This window comes from Planococcus citri, chromosome 1, assembly GCF_950023065.1.
Source record: "Planococcus citri chromosome 1, ihPlaCitr1.1, whole genome shotgun sequence".
In the NCBI taxonomy this organism is placed as follows: domain Eukaryota; kingdom Metazoa; phylum Arthropoda; class Insecta; order Hemiptera; family Pseudococcidae; genus Planococcus; species Planococcus citri.
Genome location: NC_088677.1, coordinates 33,090,100 through 33,107,307, shown reverse-complemented (window position 1 = coordinate 33,107,307; position 17,208 = coordinate 33,090,100). Strand labels below are relative to the sequence as shown.

The following is a 17,208-nucleotide window of genomic DNA, read 5'->3' as shown; positions in this document are numbered from 1 at the left end:
CGGCATCGAAAGAAAGCTCAAAGTTACGATCGTTCAAAATAATGCATTTTTAATTTTTTAGGCTCAAATTGAAAAATTTCGAATTCTAAATGTCATAACGTATCTACATGTCATAAAATTTGAGTAAAATCGGTTCGTTAGGAGACTCAGAGCTGGAGAGCCAAACTTTTCTCCGGATTCTTTTAATAGAATTACAATATAGATAGATGGAAACACTGGAATCATGAAAAAAAAAATCATTTCTACTTTCAAAAATGCTGAATGTTATTCAAAAACAATTTGGTGCAAAATAAGCCGAAATTTTTTAAAAAGTTTCTTTTAAGGAACTAGAAAGTTTTTGATTTTTTCTTTCCTGAATAATATAATAACCTGTATATTTATTCAACATTTTTTCAGAGAGGCCTCAGACAGCCAATTGGCAATTTGGCAAAGTTTTATAGCGAAAAAAGTGTTCAGTCGGCATTTTCAAAATTTCCAGTCGGTATTTTTACCACCTACACCTTCCATTTATAAATCAGTCCGAATCGTCTCTGACCAGACACGCACTGTGGTGGCTTTTTTCAATGGGTACCAAGTTGGCAAATCCAAAAAGGCCCTCTTTTCATCGCATACTGGGGGAGGAGGGAGAGAGGGTGAGACGATGAAACAAGTAAAATGAGATTTTCATTTATCATTCAGAATTAGATGTAGGTATAAATTGATGATAATTAAAATTGAAAATTCAAAAAACAATGATGATGAAATGATGAGTAAACGGTCAAATCATCTAGATTATCTGTTGATCTTCATCACGGATGAATAAAAAAATAAAATTTGTTATCAAAATTTAATATAACAACTACTCAGAAATTTGTAAAATTTATTTGACTTTCGAATTTCCTTGTATTAACATGATCATCCTCTCTTCTCTCTCCCTCCTAAAAAAAAAACAAATAAAATTGTAAAATTAAACAAATATTCTCGAGTGAAGGCAACTTTAATCATTTGTTTCAAATTATCAATCAAAACCTTGAAAATACTAATTCGTATAAAATTTGCATTCTCTGTGCAAAATTTCTCACATTAAAATATACGTGCTCCATGAATGATTAATTTCACAACATTGATGAAGGTACATACTCGTACATATCTACACAATACATCTCATCCTACTCTATGAATAATTAGCCTGCAGTGTTCACGAATCAATATATTCGCATAAATTGTACAGCACATAGGAACTACACGAGCTGCTATTAAAAAATATTTTAAAAAATCATCAACGTTTGTAGCAATTTTCTGCAACTTTTAGAGTTTTCTTTTCCAAATATGTAATAAGGTACGGTGCGGCGTATGGTATACAGTCCTACGTGTAGCTCTTTGATGGAAAATACCATACGTATAGTTTAAACCTTACGGGCTTAAAGCATTTTCAAGTTTCAACTTATATAGCTTTGAAAAGGACCTCGACTGTCACTCATGAGCACGTACAATTTTTCTCCCACGAAGTGAAAAGATTAGTAGCCTACACGACAGTTCAATAGAAGTTATAAATAATAGACAACTCCATGCTGCGGCGTTTTTCTTTATTTTCATTATAGAAAAGTTGGATTTCAAATATAAATGTATATTTGAAATTGATTTTTCTCTATCGATCAGTCGTGTATGTAAATGAAACGAATAAAATTTCCTATTCGTGAAAATTCCCGAGGAAAGTATTTAAATACTTGGAAAATTTGCTCGTATATTACTATCTACTTTGATTTTCTCGTATTGAAAAAGTGATAGGTAGGTAGGTAGGTAGGTAGGTAGTAGGTACGTGTAGTTTCTACGAAAGGAAAATAACATTTGGTAATAAATCGAATAAATTGTCACATCTGTAGCGCAGCATACATTTGGTTTGAATTACGTATAAATTTATTCTTTATCTACTATAGGTACCTACCTACAGTTGCCAGAATATTAAACTTTCGTGAATTAATATTTTTCGATACATTTTTGTTACAGAAAACGATGATCCAATTATCAACTAGCAGTTCCCAATAAATTGAAATCACCATGGACTTATTCACTAGAAACCATCCGAATCAACTAGCTATGCTGGGATATCGTGAAAAAGTCGACAGCATAAACGAGTCTAATTTTTATAAAATGATACCAGTTAAAAATGAAACCAAACACATCAAAAAGAATCTATCTCCGAAGGAATTTTTAGAGATGTACTCGTTACCGAGAATCGTTAAAATCACACCGGAAGAACCGATAGCTACCAATGAATCCTGTGATCCGTCCACTTTGCTCAATAGCACATTGCTACTGTACAAGCAGTACCAAAGTGGTAAAATCGAAGCCAAAAAATATCCAGTGGAAGGTAGCCAAAAGGAGATTTCAACTGTAGTCATTCCTGATACATACCAAGGTAAAATTTCATCACATTTATGCCAGCGAATCGTCTAGTAATTCTGTATAGGTATTAGGTACCAGTTTATTTACATTATTGATACGGGCTTGGTCTGGCAAATTTCATGAATGAAAACAGTGAGCGCATACCTACATAAGTATATGTTCCGAGATGACTAATCGACGATTACCATACCAAAATTTCAATCAGTTTTAAAAGCAATGTGAGATACACAGCGTTCACTTTAGCAAGCATATTTGAACAAAATCAAATTTATTGTCAAGTTTTTAAATATTTTCACTGTCGTTTTGAAAACAATGAGTACATAAAACATGTTTTCATTTTTTTTAGGTTGGTTCAGCGTCATGACTGAACGTGGTCAAGTGAAAGCAAGGCAATACACGACAGTTCAACGTTTAATTACAGCTCAAGTCACCGCATTTTTAATTATCGGCCCGGATGTGATCGGATATTATCAAAATTACCGAAAAACTACAGGTATTGTATTTTACTTTTTTCGAATGTGTGTTAATCGAGGGGTTCAGGAGGCTGATATTAGTGATATTGAAAAAATGCATTCAAATTCGAAATTAGAACCTTTTAAAATCCAGCAAACAATAGGTCGTATGAATTTTTAGACCTTTTTTGGAATGTGGAGGCTCAATAGTGAAGCTCAGGAGGATTATTTTGAAAAAATGAGTTGAAATTCGAAATTTCAATTTTAAAAGCACAAAAAACATGAACATGACCTCTTTTGTGGAACATTATAAAGTTCTTCAAGTAAGTTCATAGTCTTGACTCAAAATTAAAGACGCTCGAATTTTGAAAATGCTGCAAGCGCCTTCAATTTTGGGGTTAGGCAAATATTGAATATACCTAATCCAAATTGTAGAAATTTGAATGCTTTACAAAAAAGGTATGTTCATATTTTGCCTATGTCTAAAATTGGAGGAGGCAGAGCACTTTAAACATTTCGATCAATTATTGCTCCTTCATTTTTGAAGGAATTGAAAGCATCATTTTTAATGGCCCAATCGAAATTCCGCAAATATGGTGCCATCAGATTCGATCTACATTTGTAATATTGAAGGAATTATGTAACTTCCAAGAAGCAACATTAACTAGCCCAGAACTTTGACCCCTCAGTTTTCAGGTCTGCAACCCAACTTTGGGGATAGGTAGGCATAATATTCGGCACTCGTTTCGGAACACCCGGTATAAAAAATATTTCGAGAAAAAGGAAACTCGAAATTGCTGCATACTACATACATTGGAAATGCACCACGCTAATTTGAATTCAAAGGGCACATTTTTTGTTAACATCACTTTTGCTAAATAAAAACTTCAAAAACATATCAAAAATTTAAAAGTCAATTCTCTCGTAGACAATTCGTGCTGCGATTTTTTCTTCAAAGTTGAGGGAAACAAATTGCACCATCTTGATTAAAAAGTCGATAGAGCACAGTAAGCAATCAACATAAAATTCTACTCGAGTTTCTTCCCCGGTACTTAGGTCCCAGAGTGTATTTGAGCTCCCTCCCCCTCTCACCAACGTTACCACGCAATCGATAGTCAATATTTGAAATTCTGTATTACCTACCTAATTATTTTTAGCTAAATATTTCACAACGTTTTTATTTGATTCTAAACGAAATACTTATATTGATTTTAGACGGAGCTAAATCCAGATATCACTACATAAAAACCACCATAAGCAGCGGACAAGTATTGAAATTATTAGCTGTATACGAAGACATCGCTGAGCAATCAACACGTTCAAAACGACTGTCGTGGCCTTTACTAGGTTCAAAACAACAAAGCACGCAGTACGCGCAATGCATGACAATTAGAAAACAAGTTGGTACCCAATACTTATTTCAATATCGTTTACATTGGCTGCGCATATGGATGATTTTCAAAATATGGTTTTGAATATCTAAAAGGGACGAAGAAAGGAGAAAGGGGGGATGAAATCGAATTATATAGGTAGTCGACCAGAAAAATACAGACGGAATGTGAATTTTAATGAAACGAGAACATGAGAAACTATAGGAAAATCAAATTCCCTGCGAAGCAAAAGCACGAGCTTTTTCCAAAAAATATTTACGTACCTATGTTATCAGTTTGAATTAGGGGGAAAAAGTCGAAGAAATTTTCCAAATTAAAATTTACGAATTGTCTTTGGTAAGTAGGTAATACCTACCTATAACAGTATGAATTTCAAAAAACAAAAACATCAAAATTTGAAACGACGAATCGAGTGCTAAATCAGTCACCTATTCAATATTATATACAAGATTTTCAAATGATAATCTAATTATAAATTCATATCGCGATAAAATGACACGCACAAATCCTGACGTAACCGTACAGTTACCTTAAGAATGAAATTTTTGACACGATTTGATTTGACATACCTAATAATTGAGGTTAACACTATTTCAATGTCTATTATCGCCTACAAATTGAAATCGAAGCTTGAATAATAATTCGCGAGTTCTAAAAACAGAACTTGGACGTACTAAATACGAGATGAAAATTAAGGATAATATTATACGCGGCGAATTATAAATACGTAGGTACTTATTTGGTACCTAAACGAGACATCTTGAATAATAACCATATAAGGATATCGTTCACGCAGCTAGATCGATTAATGAATCTATTATTTTTTATCTTACAGATCGTGTACATACCGATGACAACGCATGGATATTTTTACGCAGTTTCGACCGCCAATAATACCGCAGAAGATAATGTCAGTAAAGTGTATCAGATCTCTAAATTATTACAAGTTTTCCCTTTACCGGTTCGAGTTTGTAGCATTTATCCTCAAAAAATTAACGGTGAGTATCAAACCAACTCGAATAATTTTGAATTTTTGTTTTTTCAAGTAGATAAACTGAAATAAAACAATTAATCGTAATTTCAGGTTCCATTCTTTTAGAGAGTTATCATAAAGAAGACGTAATGCTAGCTTGCGTATTAGACGACAAACATAATATCGGTTCGAATAAATTCAGATTTCTGGAAATCGACACGAATTCGAAGTTCTTCGTTAATCGAGTGCCAGACGAACATCGCCTATTCAAGAAAACACGCGTTCAAAAAGCATTACGAAACTGTCATACGGATAGTGAAAAATGGTGTCAACAATTGAAAATAATTCATCACATATACCCGAGCAAAAAGCAACCAGTCGATAGCAGCAGTAATAGTAAACTTAAAAGAACGAGGCGAATTTCTCTGGGTGACAAAAAGACAGTAAAATCAGCTTCGTTTAGATATTCGACGAGTTATGGAGAAGACAATACAAATAAAATTATGCAAAGAGCACCGTCGAATATGTATAAACCAGTTTCACATACACAAGCGCCGGCGCCGCCGCCGCCGCCGCCGCCAGTTTATCTGAATATTGCTTGTAAACCGAACGAGGAAAATTGTTCGTCTTTACCTATTCAAAAATCACATAGGACTATTTTAGAGAATGAAGTTTTACAATGTATATTACAAAACCAAAGACAAAACGAACAAAAACACACCGATCGGTGGGAAAAATCGTATCATGATAGAGATCGTCTGAAAAAATCGGCCAGTGATAGTAGTTACCTTAGATTCAACGATCAATTAGTTAGGGTTACCAATAACGATCGTAAGATTCAAGTTACCAAAAATAATTATAACGGAGTTAGCGAATGTATAAATATACCTAAGTACCAAGATCCAAAATATAAAGTAGTCAAGAAAGAAAACAATTTTTACGAACAGAAAGTTTCGCCTGATCAACCAATTTACAAAACACAAGTTACAGTCAAAATAAACGATTCGTATTCCGTCGCTGCGGATGCACTCAGGTCTAAAAATGGAAACAGTACGGATAATATTTACGCAGAAATCGACGAATATCCACATCTCATAAATAATTATCCTATTTATTCGAAGAATGTGTGTTATATTAATGATAATTGCTCTAATTCTTTTATAATTGTTCCTTCTACCTCAACGGTTAATGTTTCGTGAAATTTTTATAATTTTTTCCATATAAATTCATAAAAATGTCACTATTTTTAATCAAACATCAAGTTGAAAGCAAATTTTTGAGTTTTAAGGATCGATTTTTTTCCGACCTACATTAATTTACTGAGTGCTCAATACCTAAAACGATATCGACTGCAATGGAATGAAATTAAATTTTAATTTTTAATAATTGAATAGCATTAAAAAAAATAGTTTTGCAATTGAAAATAAAACTCATAGAATTCTTATTTAAAAATATTGTAAAAAGATATGTACTTGTAAAAATGAATATCATTTTATATGTTTTATTTGTATGTATAATTATTATTGTATATATTGTAATAAAAAAAAATCACTTGTTCTCTTTTATTCGGTTGTTGCTTTTTAGGTAAGTAACGAGACATTGAGATGTATAAATGCGTCTCAATTTCCACGTGATCCGAATACTTTATCCCATTCTAAATACTGATTAAGATCAGCAGTTGAAACACTAGATCTGACAACTTTTAAAGCTGAAATGAAATCTGATAAATTGACTGGACGTACCTACAGGGAGAAATAATCAGGGATTAGTTCGATTTGAAAGATTAAAAAATATCGTATTCATGTCATACCTGATGTGATTCGATAGAACTAATTTGCTTGAAATCGATGGATCTAATTGGCCCAAGTGAAGCTTCTTTACAAAGATTTTGCATATCTGCTCCAGAATATCCGTCGGTTAAATTAGCGATCTCGTGGATTTGCTCATCTGTCAGATCGTTCTTTTCTGTGCTCATTAAACGATTCACAATTTGGCATCTAGCCTGAATTTAAACCTCACATAAGTACTAATTACACAAAAAAAAAATGAATTTGTTGAAGTTATCGTAGAGTTTTCTTACTTCAAATTCTGGCAAAGGAATATAAAGACGTTTAACGAGACGTCTTCGCGCAGCTTCATCTAATTCTTGAGGACGATTAGTAGCACCGATTACCAAAATACGGTCTTCTTCGTGAGTTGTTGCTCCATCCTTGAAAATAAGTAAAAATATTTGAATATTTTCGATCAATTGTGACGATAACAGAAGATCAATTTATACCAATTGAACAAGAAATTCAGTTTTAATTCTTCTAGAAGACTCGTGTTCTGTTTCGTTTCTTTGACTTAGTAATGAATCAATTTCATCAATGAATATCACCGCAGGTTGATGGCATCTATCATGAAAACAATCGTATTATCACTTGTAAATATTCCCAAAAACGCAATCAACAAAATATCTAGGTAGGTACCTTGCCACCGCAAATAATGTTCTAACTAATTTTTCACTTTCACCGATCCATTTTGAAGTTAAAGATGAAGCACTTATACTGAAGAAAGTAGAGCTTGATTGTGACGCAATGCATTTTCCTAACAAAAAAACAAGTCATTTCAGAACATAAATTCATGCAAAGAATACCTATTTGGTAAAATATAGAAAACCAACCGATTAATGTTTTTCCAGTTCCTGGTGGACCAAATAGTAGTATTCCTTTAGGAGGTCTTCGTAATCCGGTAAAAATATCAGGACGGAGCAAAGGCCACACTACAATTTCCTAAAATGCGAACATTTTTTAAATGAAATAAAATGTTATCGAATGCATGAAGTGAAAATTGATCGTAATTACTTGGATCGTTATTTTAGCAAATTGAAGACCAGCAATATCATCCCAAGTGATCGGACTACCATTATACATGATTTCATTTCTGATCAGTTCTATCATTTTAGGATCTAAATTCTTTAACCGTTCATCCTCGTATGTTGGCGATTCTGAAAAATCTTCGGAATTTTTTCTACGAAAAGTTTGAAAAATTATTACATGAAAAATAAAATTGTCGATTGAAAAATTATTGTTGATACTAACGTTGGTTCTTCACTTTTAATTGGCGGAACAAATTTACTGTACACAGTTCGTGGACGTCCTCCTAATGATTTTTTGATCAATGAAGCTTCTTTTGTTTGGTTTGAGTCAGCGGCCGAACTTCCATATTTTTTCATATTTTGTAAATTCTGTAATGTTACAATTAAATTATTGCCAGTGTTTCATTGAAGATAAATACGAATCTTCCGCCGTTTTGATCAACCCACCAATTCTTTTTTTGCGGTAACAAATCCACACCCTGACTCTCCAGAATTTCTCTGATCACTTCTTTCATTATTTATAATCACTTTGGAAGTCTTCGATGAGAAATGAGAGTTACTAGAACTAGATTCATCAACAGTTTTCTTAAACGAATTTTCTCTCCTGTAAAGAAATTATAACAATTAAATTGTGCACTAAATTTAGGAAAGAAACCATTATGGAAGGTAAAATTCAACGTACTGTTGATTCGATGAGATACTTTTGTTGATAAACTGAGGAACTACAGGCTTACTACCACATTTGGGAATTTCTTGAGGTGTTGATTCTGATGGGGAAATATCTAAGACTTTAGAACCCATAATACTATTCATAGTTATACTTGAAAGATTGACGACTCACTAATTTTATCCTTCAAACTGGAAAAGATTTTATTTGAATTCTGTTCATCAGCATAACTTGTGCAAAACTGCGGTACATTCGTGATAACATTTCGATATTTCTGAGGATTCAAAGAACAAGTCCATTTACTACAATCTGCGGGGGAAAAAATCGTATAATTTAAGACGTAAAAGTATGTACTAACAAAAAATTATAATCAGTGTTTACCGGACGAGGCACGACGAGCAGAACCACTTGTGCTCACAGCTTTCACGTATGCAGCATAATTATTCAGTGAAGACCTATCGTCAACTTTCGCAGAATATTCGGACAAATCATCATCCAGCAAAAAACAAGCAACATTTCGATCGTCACTGGAATAAAAATAAAAGTGAATGCTGGTTCATAAAGTATCAATATCATGAACATGAGTAACTAAACAATCTTACTTCTGTAATGAGTAATGGTAATTCAGTAACACTTGAGATCTTTTACTAGCTAGAGAAGTAATGTGATCGGTTGAATCTTCTTGAAATTTCAATTTTTGCGAAAAATGAAGAAAATTTGTATGTTCTGCATTCTTATCAATAGCAAACGACATGACTGGTTCACTTTCTCATTTCGAAAAGCTAAAGTGAAAATTACACAATATTGGTATAATGAGCTTCTAAATACGAAATTTTAAGGTTTTGAATTGTCAAAAAAACATGAAATTTCAAAAAGTACTCATATAAACTTAATAATGAGAGAAAAGACCATTACTAGCTACCAGCTGATAAAAAAAACTTTGAACATTCCCGCGTAAAAGTTGGGTTGAAAAGTGGGGAATGGACGAGGGACGAAGGGAAAGGTGTTTGATGATGTGGTCGTGGTCACGGTGATTGGTGATGGTATAGTGATGGACTAATTACTAGAGACTAAGGATACTTTTCGGCATCGTGTGCTGTCGAGTGCTTTCGGTTACGCTCGTTTGACTTTATTCTTTGTAATGATTCAAGTTCCCTGTTCCTGCTGAGATTTTTTAATTTTAATTAAAAATTAATTGTAATATTCGAATATTATATTGTCTTTTACGTATTCTTCATTGTATTTTTTGTAGAATGCAATTTTTTGTTGCTCAATAATATACTTTGGGTTAAATGCCTTATGTGAGCACTTGAGCAGTTGGAAATCTGATAAGATTTTTTCGATTTTGACTTTGACTGATGTGATATCAATCTTCTTTTGAAAAACTTCCAAGTTCCAAATGTTTGTACAACAACGTCACTTCTGTTAAAGTTTTACATTTTCTTCAAATTGAATTCGAAAGACTAGTATCATCACAGCTGTTTTTTCTTTATATTTGCCATTTGGTAATGTTCGGATCGGAAACCAAGTTGTCTAACTAGAGTACAAGACTGTCGACGAAATTATGAAACAGATTAAAATTCAAAAGAAACAGGACTAACACGAGTTTTATCATTAAAATACGTACAATATTCGTATGAAATAATATGATTATGAAAAAGAAAGATTTGAACAAAAAGGAGTGGAAACAGGAGTTTCATCTTTGATAAGGAGAATATTTCATTTTCATGGAGACAAGTCAAACGAGCGTAGCCGAAAGCACTCGACAGCACACGATGCCGAAAAGTATCCTTAGTCTCTAGTAATTAGTATAGTGATGGTGATCCGACCTCGACTCGGAAAGCTCAGGATACTCAGGACGGCTGGAAAAATTTAAAAAGCTCTTTCTGCAGACAATAATCATTTAAATTTATTGCTGGACCATAAAATGATGCATTCAAAATCACTCACCACACCACAAAAATAAATAAATAATTTTCAAGCCGTGAAAACTGAAAAAATTATCATCTGAATTCCCGAACCACTCAACAGAGTGTAACAGTGTACTCTACAAAATTGTAAAACATAAACACTAGTTTTTGTACCACAAAAATTTCATATGATTTTTTCCCAAGTTCTTTACGAAAAAGACATTATTGTTTAATTATTATATTTCAATAAACTTAACACGTTTTATAATGATCACATAATTTCCTTTTATGGACAAAAACGGCTTAAAAAATATTGTTCAAATTGTTGTGTTCCTTCAAAAATATCACGAAAATCTCATCCAAAAAAGAAATCATTCGATCAAAACTTTCGATTTTTTTTGTTTCCGTTTTTGTTTTTGATGAGATTAAACAATGCACGCCTTGTTGCCTATAGTATTTTGTTACCTGTTCTCAAATTAAAAATTTAATTATCGCATTGTGAATAATCACCTTATTTCAATCAAAGTGTTAGCAGTTCAGTTTCCTTTGTTAATACGCACATTCTTCATTATAAATTCTGTTGGTTTCATCTCCTTCGATTCATATTAACCAGCGGAAGTGACCGTACTCGATATCACTTGAGTATCTTTATTTTCGGTAAGAATATGTAGTTACTTTTATCATTTTGATTTTGATGAATATCATAATTTTATCACTATCTGCGTATCAAAACACTACTAAAAATCGTGTACTTTCATGAAAGATTCATACGTATGACTATGTGCATCTTCATTGCAAGAATTCTAGAACGTTAGATAGAATTAGCTCAATGTTATCGAAATTCATAACTTACATAAAGTTTTCATGTTTTCCCAGCGTTATTGTATTATGTTAATGCTCTGACTGCTTCATTTTAATCAAAAGATGGCAAGTATCGATGCGGAAATCATCCCTTCAACTACGAATCACGAAGAGTCTTCTACTACTAGCGAAAATGAGATCTCGACAAGTTCTGTCATAAACGCCGAACAAACCGACAGTCGAGTAACAGATCCAGACGGAGCACAAAGTGTGAGTTGATTATTTGTCCATTTATTGCTTTTGTGCTACTTCGTAGTGTATTTTTAATTTACAATTAATGATTTCAAATTGTAGCCGGCGTCCAGTACATATGCCGATTGTGAAGATCAGAATGATAACTCCAGTTCTGAAAATCAGCCTTTAAATTCCGCTAAAGAAAAACAAGATCAAGTCGGAAATGATGTGATCGTATCATCGAATAGTAATGATAAAAAAGATGATACTGCTGTTGATAAAGTAGACGATAAAGTTGCTCATGAAACAGAACCAAACAACAAATGTGAAATAAATAACAATAGCAAATGTGATGATGACGAAAGTGATTTGAAAAATGAATTGGACAACACTGTAGACTTGACTGACGATACAAACGATGAAGAATTACCGAAAAAAGTTCTCAAGAGTACTGTAGAAGATAAATATCCTGATATTAGTGAAAATGAAGATGATGTTTATGCAGAAGGTGAAGATATCGATCAATATTATGATGAAAATGACAAAAGTGATTTAGATGAAGAATTTAGCGATGACGGAAGCGATCAGCAGGAGAAAGATCGTGAAAACGGCGACGGTGAAGAAGGAAACGAGGTAATACAAATTTTCTATTTTGAAATACGACGTACGTGTCTATTATTCAAGGTTGAAATTATTTTTCGATTAAATCTTACAGGAAGAAATCGTCGTTGAAAAAGAACTTGATGACGATGAAGATCGCAGAAATCCTCAGTATATACCAAAGCGAGGTTTTTTCTACGAACACGATGACCGTACTGTTGTCATCTCGTAAGTATAATTTGTTCATTTACTCGATTTGTTAAATTTCACTAATGCATTATGCAAATGTAATTATATAGTGAAGATGAAACCTCAGAAGGGGCTAAGAAGGAAACAGAAGTTAAAGAACAAGAAACTAAAGCTAAAGGAAAACGCTTTATTCCTGATGGGCGGTGGCAACATGATATGTATCGAGAAGACGAACAGAAACCAAAAAGCTCTCAAGAACTGATCGACATCTATGGTTACGATATCAGACATGAAGAAGCAGCGCCCAAAGCTCGTAGACGTAGGAAATACGGGTAAAAGTTTTAAATTCTATCTCATTTAATGCGATATTAATTCGATTGAATCGTCTTACTTACATTTTGTTCGATTTTCCAGTCGTGGTCCTAACAAGTACACAAGAAAATGGGACGATGAAGGAGCTTACGCCAAACAAGCTGCTGCTAAACCTTTTCGAGGTCGTAATAAAACATCGTTCAAGAAAGAAGATTATGATCAAGAATTTCCCACCCTTAATGAGAAAAATGAGAAGAAAACAAGCAATACAGATCAACGAACTAAGGAACCGTCTTCCTCAAAGAAACAGTATCATAGTGAACCACCACCTAAATACGAAGATGGTAAATATAAAGATGAAAGAATCGAAAATCAGAGGTCTTCCTCCGATCATCACGATCGACCAGCGCGTAATTTCTCCAAACGAATTCCTAATTTTAAAGAGCGGCCGAATTTTACTCCTGAGCATTACGACTCGATGGAATTCAAGTAAGAATTTATTTTTTCGTTAGTTCATTTTTTTCAATACTTAAATGATTTCTTTTATCGTTTTTATTTTTATATCTTTATCAATTTTCTAGACGATTGCAGAAGACAATTAGAAATTCAAATTATGTACCTAACAATGATAATGTGGTTCGTAGTCGTGGTCGCGGTGTTGGCCATGGAAAAAATATCCGTATGTCGAATAATTACGAAGAAAGTGGTCGTATGCAGTTTACTCCGACTAATCGTGGTAGATCAAAAAGATTAGAAAGACCGAGTCAACATTTTTACCCTTCAAAACCACAAGTGCCAGCCGAAGATATACACGTTATCACCGAACAAATATCAGCAATAGACATTGAACCTAAAAAGCTGAGCTCTATCAATAAATTACAATATGGTAAGGAATTCATTTTTGCTGTAGGTCATTCAAAAGAAGAAACATGCGCCAATTTTCAATTACCAAGCTATTTTCTTCTGTATTACGATATCTATTGACTGAAAAATTATCTAAAATTACTATTTGTTTTCATAGGAGACTCAGAAAATTTGCCATCTAACGAACAATCGGATGCTCTGCTAGCTTCATCGAATGTTCGTAGTAAACGTTATTCGCAACAAAGGCAAAGATTGTTACCAGAAATGAATAAAAGTAATCCAGCTACACTGGCTTTGCAACATCAAAATTTACAACAAAATTTGCAGCCAATTACTCATAGCGTCCAAAATATTCAAAATGTTGCGGCTTCTGGTTTATGCCAATCCTTGCCGCCAACACATACGTCGTTATCATTAATTACGCAGAATCAATGCGCACCAGCTCCTCAAACAGTAGCTGCTCCACTTTCTGTTACACCTGCTTCAATATCTAGTAATTCGTTAGCAGTTTCCGCCTCTCTTATCCCATTATCCGCCCCGCCTTTAACAGCCTCCGGACCGGCGTTAAGTGCTGGCGCGCCGCCATTGCCAATAATGGGGTTCTTTCAACATCCTCAAGGTATGATTATGATTAATTTTTGTTTTTTTTGCTCGTCATTTTGGATGATGATTTGATGAAGTACTTTTACACCTTTTGTTTTTTTCTTAGCAGGATTTACTAATCAAGCAACTCCAGCGCAGCTTTATCCCAGAGAACAGACTGTTATGGGAGCTCCATCAAACCAACCCGTGCAGTTAGTAGCTTTTTTACCGGCTTCGCCAATTTTATCTAATACGAATCACTCGCAGTCAGCCCCACCGCCACCTCCACCTCCTCCACCGCCCGGGTTTCCGACTACGGTGATGAGCTATCAACAACCAAGCCAAGCTCCACAGAACACAGCCTCCTTCAATTCTGAATCGTATTCAATGCCACCGGTAATTTCAGAAAAATCATTTTATTTCGTCGAAGATGAGTTGAAATAGTATCAGGAAAATATTTACGGACGTATTTCTCATCTCCGTCGTGTTTTTCATTTTTCAGGCAACATTGGCTCCAATTCATCAGCCTCCAGAAGTATATCAATCGCGCGGAGGAGTTACTTATTATAACACAAGATCGCAAGTTAAACCACGTTCTCCTCCTCCACCAAGGGTTAAAACAGCAATACCAATAGTTCCTCCGCCATCGAGTGAATCTTTAAAATGATGTTAATTAATTTTTTCTCTCTTATACATAGAAAATTCAATAATTTTAATAACCGATTTCAGTAAATATAATCGTTAGTCAATAGTTGTTTTTCATTTTGCCGGTCAAAACGTATGCTTGAATTTGTAATATTTTTTATCTCGATTAATCGATTTTGTTTGATAATATGCGAGCGCGGAAGTGCTTGTTTTGTTATTTTATACGACGTTTCGTTTTACATATACTTATACTTACATTGTGTACATTCGTCTTATATTTTTTTTTTTTTGGTTATTTATTCTGCGAATCGAGTTTTAAATTTAATTTAAACGTGTTTCGTCGTAATTTAAAGAAAAAAATTGAAGTAGTGAGAACTAAAGGTGTATATTTTTAATTTATTATGTATTTTAAAAGTTTATAAACGGACGATGTTTCACGACAACGGTAACGTGGCTTAAATGAGGTCTTTTTTTTACTTTATATAAAATTTTTACGAATTTTAATTTAATTTATTCTTCTTTTTCATATTTTGTATGCAGTTACCTAATTATAATTTTTTGAGAGCTATTATGTTATTTATTTTCGGTTGCTCTTTAATATAATACTAATTAAATTTCCTATAAGAAAATCTCCTTTATTACCAGCATGGTAAAAAAATAAAAAAGTGTTTTATTTCAAGTGAACTCATTTTTGTCAAGACTTGAAGAGAGAGTGAGTATAATCTTTCCATCAAAATAAATTAAGTTGGCATGAAACAAGCACAGTCCAGTGGGTTGAGGATTTAAAGTTATTAATACCATGATCGACTTTTCACGATTTGATGAAAGAAAATTCTTGGTGAAGTATCCATTACTTTTCTCCCAATTCGAACATATATTTTACATTTATAAAATTACATTTAAAAGAGTTTATTATAGAAATTACTAGAATACTTCACGTTGATTATTTTACTTTCAACTTTCAAATTTTCGTTTTTCACATCACAGGTAAATCAATTATATATGTAGTAAAAATTGACCAAAAATCGCACAACCAAACAAGTTGCTAAGGTAACGTCTTCAGCAGCTTTGGGATATTCGATTACGCAATTCTTGGTTTCTTTTCCGGGGGAGGTTTCATCGAAGGCGATGTAACAGGTTGTTCTGATCTAGGGTCATCCCTGGACTCGTGTTTAATTTCAGCCCTACCACTCGTACCGGCTGGTTCTTGTTTCGGAGCTGGATTCTCTACCACATTGTTTTCAGCAACTGCAGGTGTGACAGAATTAGAACTGCTGCATGAAATTAGACAATTACATGACAAGTACTCACTTTCCACAGTAGGAGGTTTCACGATGGGAGGAGGGAATCGACGTGTCAACTCCATCAACAGCATGTCTACTCTTTGGCGTTGGAAGTTAGAGCTAGGCTCTTCTTTATTATCTTTTTTGACAACGCTACCTGGGGCGTTGGATGGCGTCTTGACATCCCACGAATACCCTTTGGATGGCTGATATTTGGTAATTCCGAATAAATCATCGAACGCCGATTGTAAATGTGAAACTGTGGTGAGCTGCCCACGAAACAGATTTTAAATAATATGGACATTCAAATAGAAAAATAACGTAATAATAGTACAAGACATGCTTACCAGTCTGGAATTCACCACAGATATGAGATCAGGAGCTTGATAAACGGTTCCAGCAATGATATAGTAATCTGCTACGGGTACTGCTTGAGTAGGAGATGCTCGATGTTGTTTCCGTATCACGTATAATATAGGCTCTTGAACGTGCAGCAGAGTGTACTCCAATCCGGTCATATTTCTGCGTAGAGTGATACAATAACACGTATTAAAATTTATATATATACATTTTAATAACTGCAATAAGTTACTTACACCAGCTGCTCCAGACTCATCCTTTGCATTTTGAGTGTTTCATTATTGCAGGTTCGATCATAGAATGGATTGCTTCTTTCGGAAAAGTAATCCAGAACGTTGGATGAATTCACCAAGGGGACCCAAGCACTGTCGTGCCATGATATACTTAAAGGGTTTTCATCTGAAACAGAGTGGAAAAATTACTACAAATTTGAATACATTGGTTTCAAAATACCTAACTTTATATTCACTCGATGACTTGAATACATACTCGGTACACAGGGAACTCTTCCTGGCATCATACTACACTACCATAAACTATTTACAACCATAACTCAACCATTTTAACTAATTTTAATTGCTTAAATTTGATAGAAAATCAAATTCTAGGATAAAAATATAAGGAAAATCTAAGAGAATCCATCGGCGAACATTTTTATCAATGTTTTGAAACTCGCATCTGGCTGTAGTAAAAATTCCCTTTC

General features: G+C 33.8%; 4 protein-coding genes across 7 annotated transcripts in view; 2 read left to right on the top strand and 2 right to left on the bottom strand.

Moving 5' to 3' along the window:
• LOC135831473 (uncharacterized) overlaps positions 1 to 6,766 on the top strand; it is a 31,405-nt gene extending 24,639 nt beyond the window's left edge. The window contains exons 2-6 of the mRNA XM_065343986.1: positions 1,987 to 2,398; positions 2,732 to 2,878; positions 4,053 to 4,237; positions 5,064 to 5,226; positions 5,313 to 6,766. Coding sequence (XP_065200058.1) covers positions 2,038 to 2,398; positions 2,732 to 2,878; positions 4,053 to 4,237; positions 5,064 to 5,226; positions 5,313 to 6,400 — 1,944 coding nt within the window. The 5' untranslated portion in view covers positions 1,987 to 2,037 and the 3' untranslated portion in view covers positions 6,401 to 6,766. The remainder of the gene's footprint in view (positions 1 to 1,986; positions 2,399 to 2,731; positions 2,879 to 4,052; positions 4,238 to 5,063; positions 5,227 to 5,312) is intronic.
• Positions 6,150 to 10,571, bottom strand: LOC135831475 (fidgetin-like protein 1). 2 transcript variants are annotated; one of them, XM_065343988.1, is made up of 14 exons: positions 10,555 to 10,571; positions 9,328 to 9,507; positions 9,107 to 9,252; positions 8,900 to 9,034; positions 8,741 to 8,825; positions 8,506 to 8,662; positions 8,282 to 8,427; positions 8,045 to 8,210; positions 7,864 to 7,972; positions 7,670 to 7,787; positions 7,480 to 7,594; positions 7,282 to 7,410; positions 7,012 to 7,203; positions 6,150 to 6,943 (listed from the first exon to the last, which is right to left on the bottom strand). In XM_065343988.1, the coding sequence occupies exons 2-14, from the start codon at positions 9,477 to 9,479 to the stop codon at positions 6,821 to 6,823; spliced, it is 1,773 nt and encodes a 590-aa protein (XP_065200060.1). In that variant the 5' UTR covers positions 9,480 to 9,507; positions 10,555 to 10,571; the 3' UTR covers positions 6,150 to 6,820. The 2 variants fall into 2 exon arrangements, with proteins under 2 accessions (XP_065200060.1, XP_065200059.1); XM_065343987.1 differs by lacking the exon at positions 10,555 to 10,571 and having other exon boundaries at positions 9,328 to 10,482.
• A 494-nt stretch (positions 10,572 to 11,065) lies between these two features.
• Positions 11,066 to 15,430, top strand: LOC135831471 (protein CASC3-like). 3 transcript variants are annotated; one of them, XM_065343983.1, is made up of 10 exons: positions 11,066 to 11,292; positions 11,560 to 11,706; positions 11,791 to 12,303; positions 12,386 to 12,498; positions 12,570 to 12,791; positions 12,874 to 13,260; positions 13,353 to 13,657; positions 13,793 to 14,254; positions 14,345 to 14,613; positions 14,720 to 15,430. In XM_065343983.1, exons 2-10 carry the CDS (start codon positions 11,560 to 11,562, stop codon positions 14,882 to 14,884), a joined length of 2,583 nt encoding a protein of 860 aa, XP_065200055.1. In that variant the 5' UTR covers positions 11,066 to 11,292; the 3' UTR covers positions 14,885 to 15,430. The 3 variants fall into 3 exon arrangements, with proteins under 3 accessions (XP_065200055.1, XP_065200054.1, XP_065200056.1); XM_065343982.1 differs by having other exon boundaries at positions 11,512 to 11,706; XM_065343984.1 differs by having other exon boundaries at positions 11,067 to 11,292; positions 11,512 to 11,706; positions 14,348 to 14,613.
• Positions 15,431 to 15,712: 282 nt separating this feature from the next.
• LOC135831480 (mediator of RNA polymerase II transcription subunit 6-like) lies at positions 15,713 to 17,163 on the bottom strand. Its single transcript, XM_065343996.1, has 5 exons — positions 16,995 to 17,163; positions 16,742 to 16,904; positions 16,493 to 16,667; positions 16,174 to 16,414; positions 15,713 to 16,110 (listed from the first exon to the last, which is right to left on the bottom strand). The coding sequence occupies exons 1-5, from the start codon at positions 17,023 to 17,025 to the stop codon at positions 15,944 to 15,946; spliced, it is 777 nt and encodes a 258-aa protein (XP_065200068.1). The 5' UTR covers positions 17,026 to 17,163; the 3' UTR covers positions 15,713 to 15,943.
• Between the last annotated feature and the right edge of the window lie 45 nt (positions 17,164 to 17,208).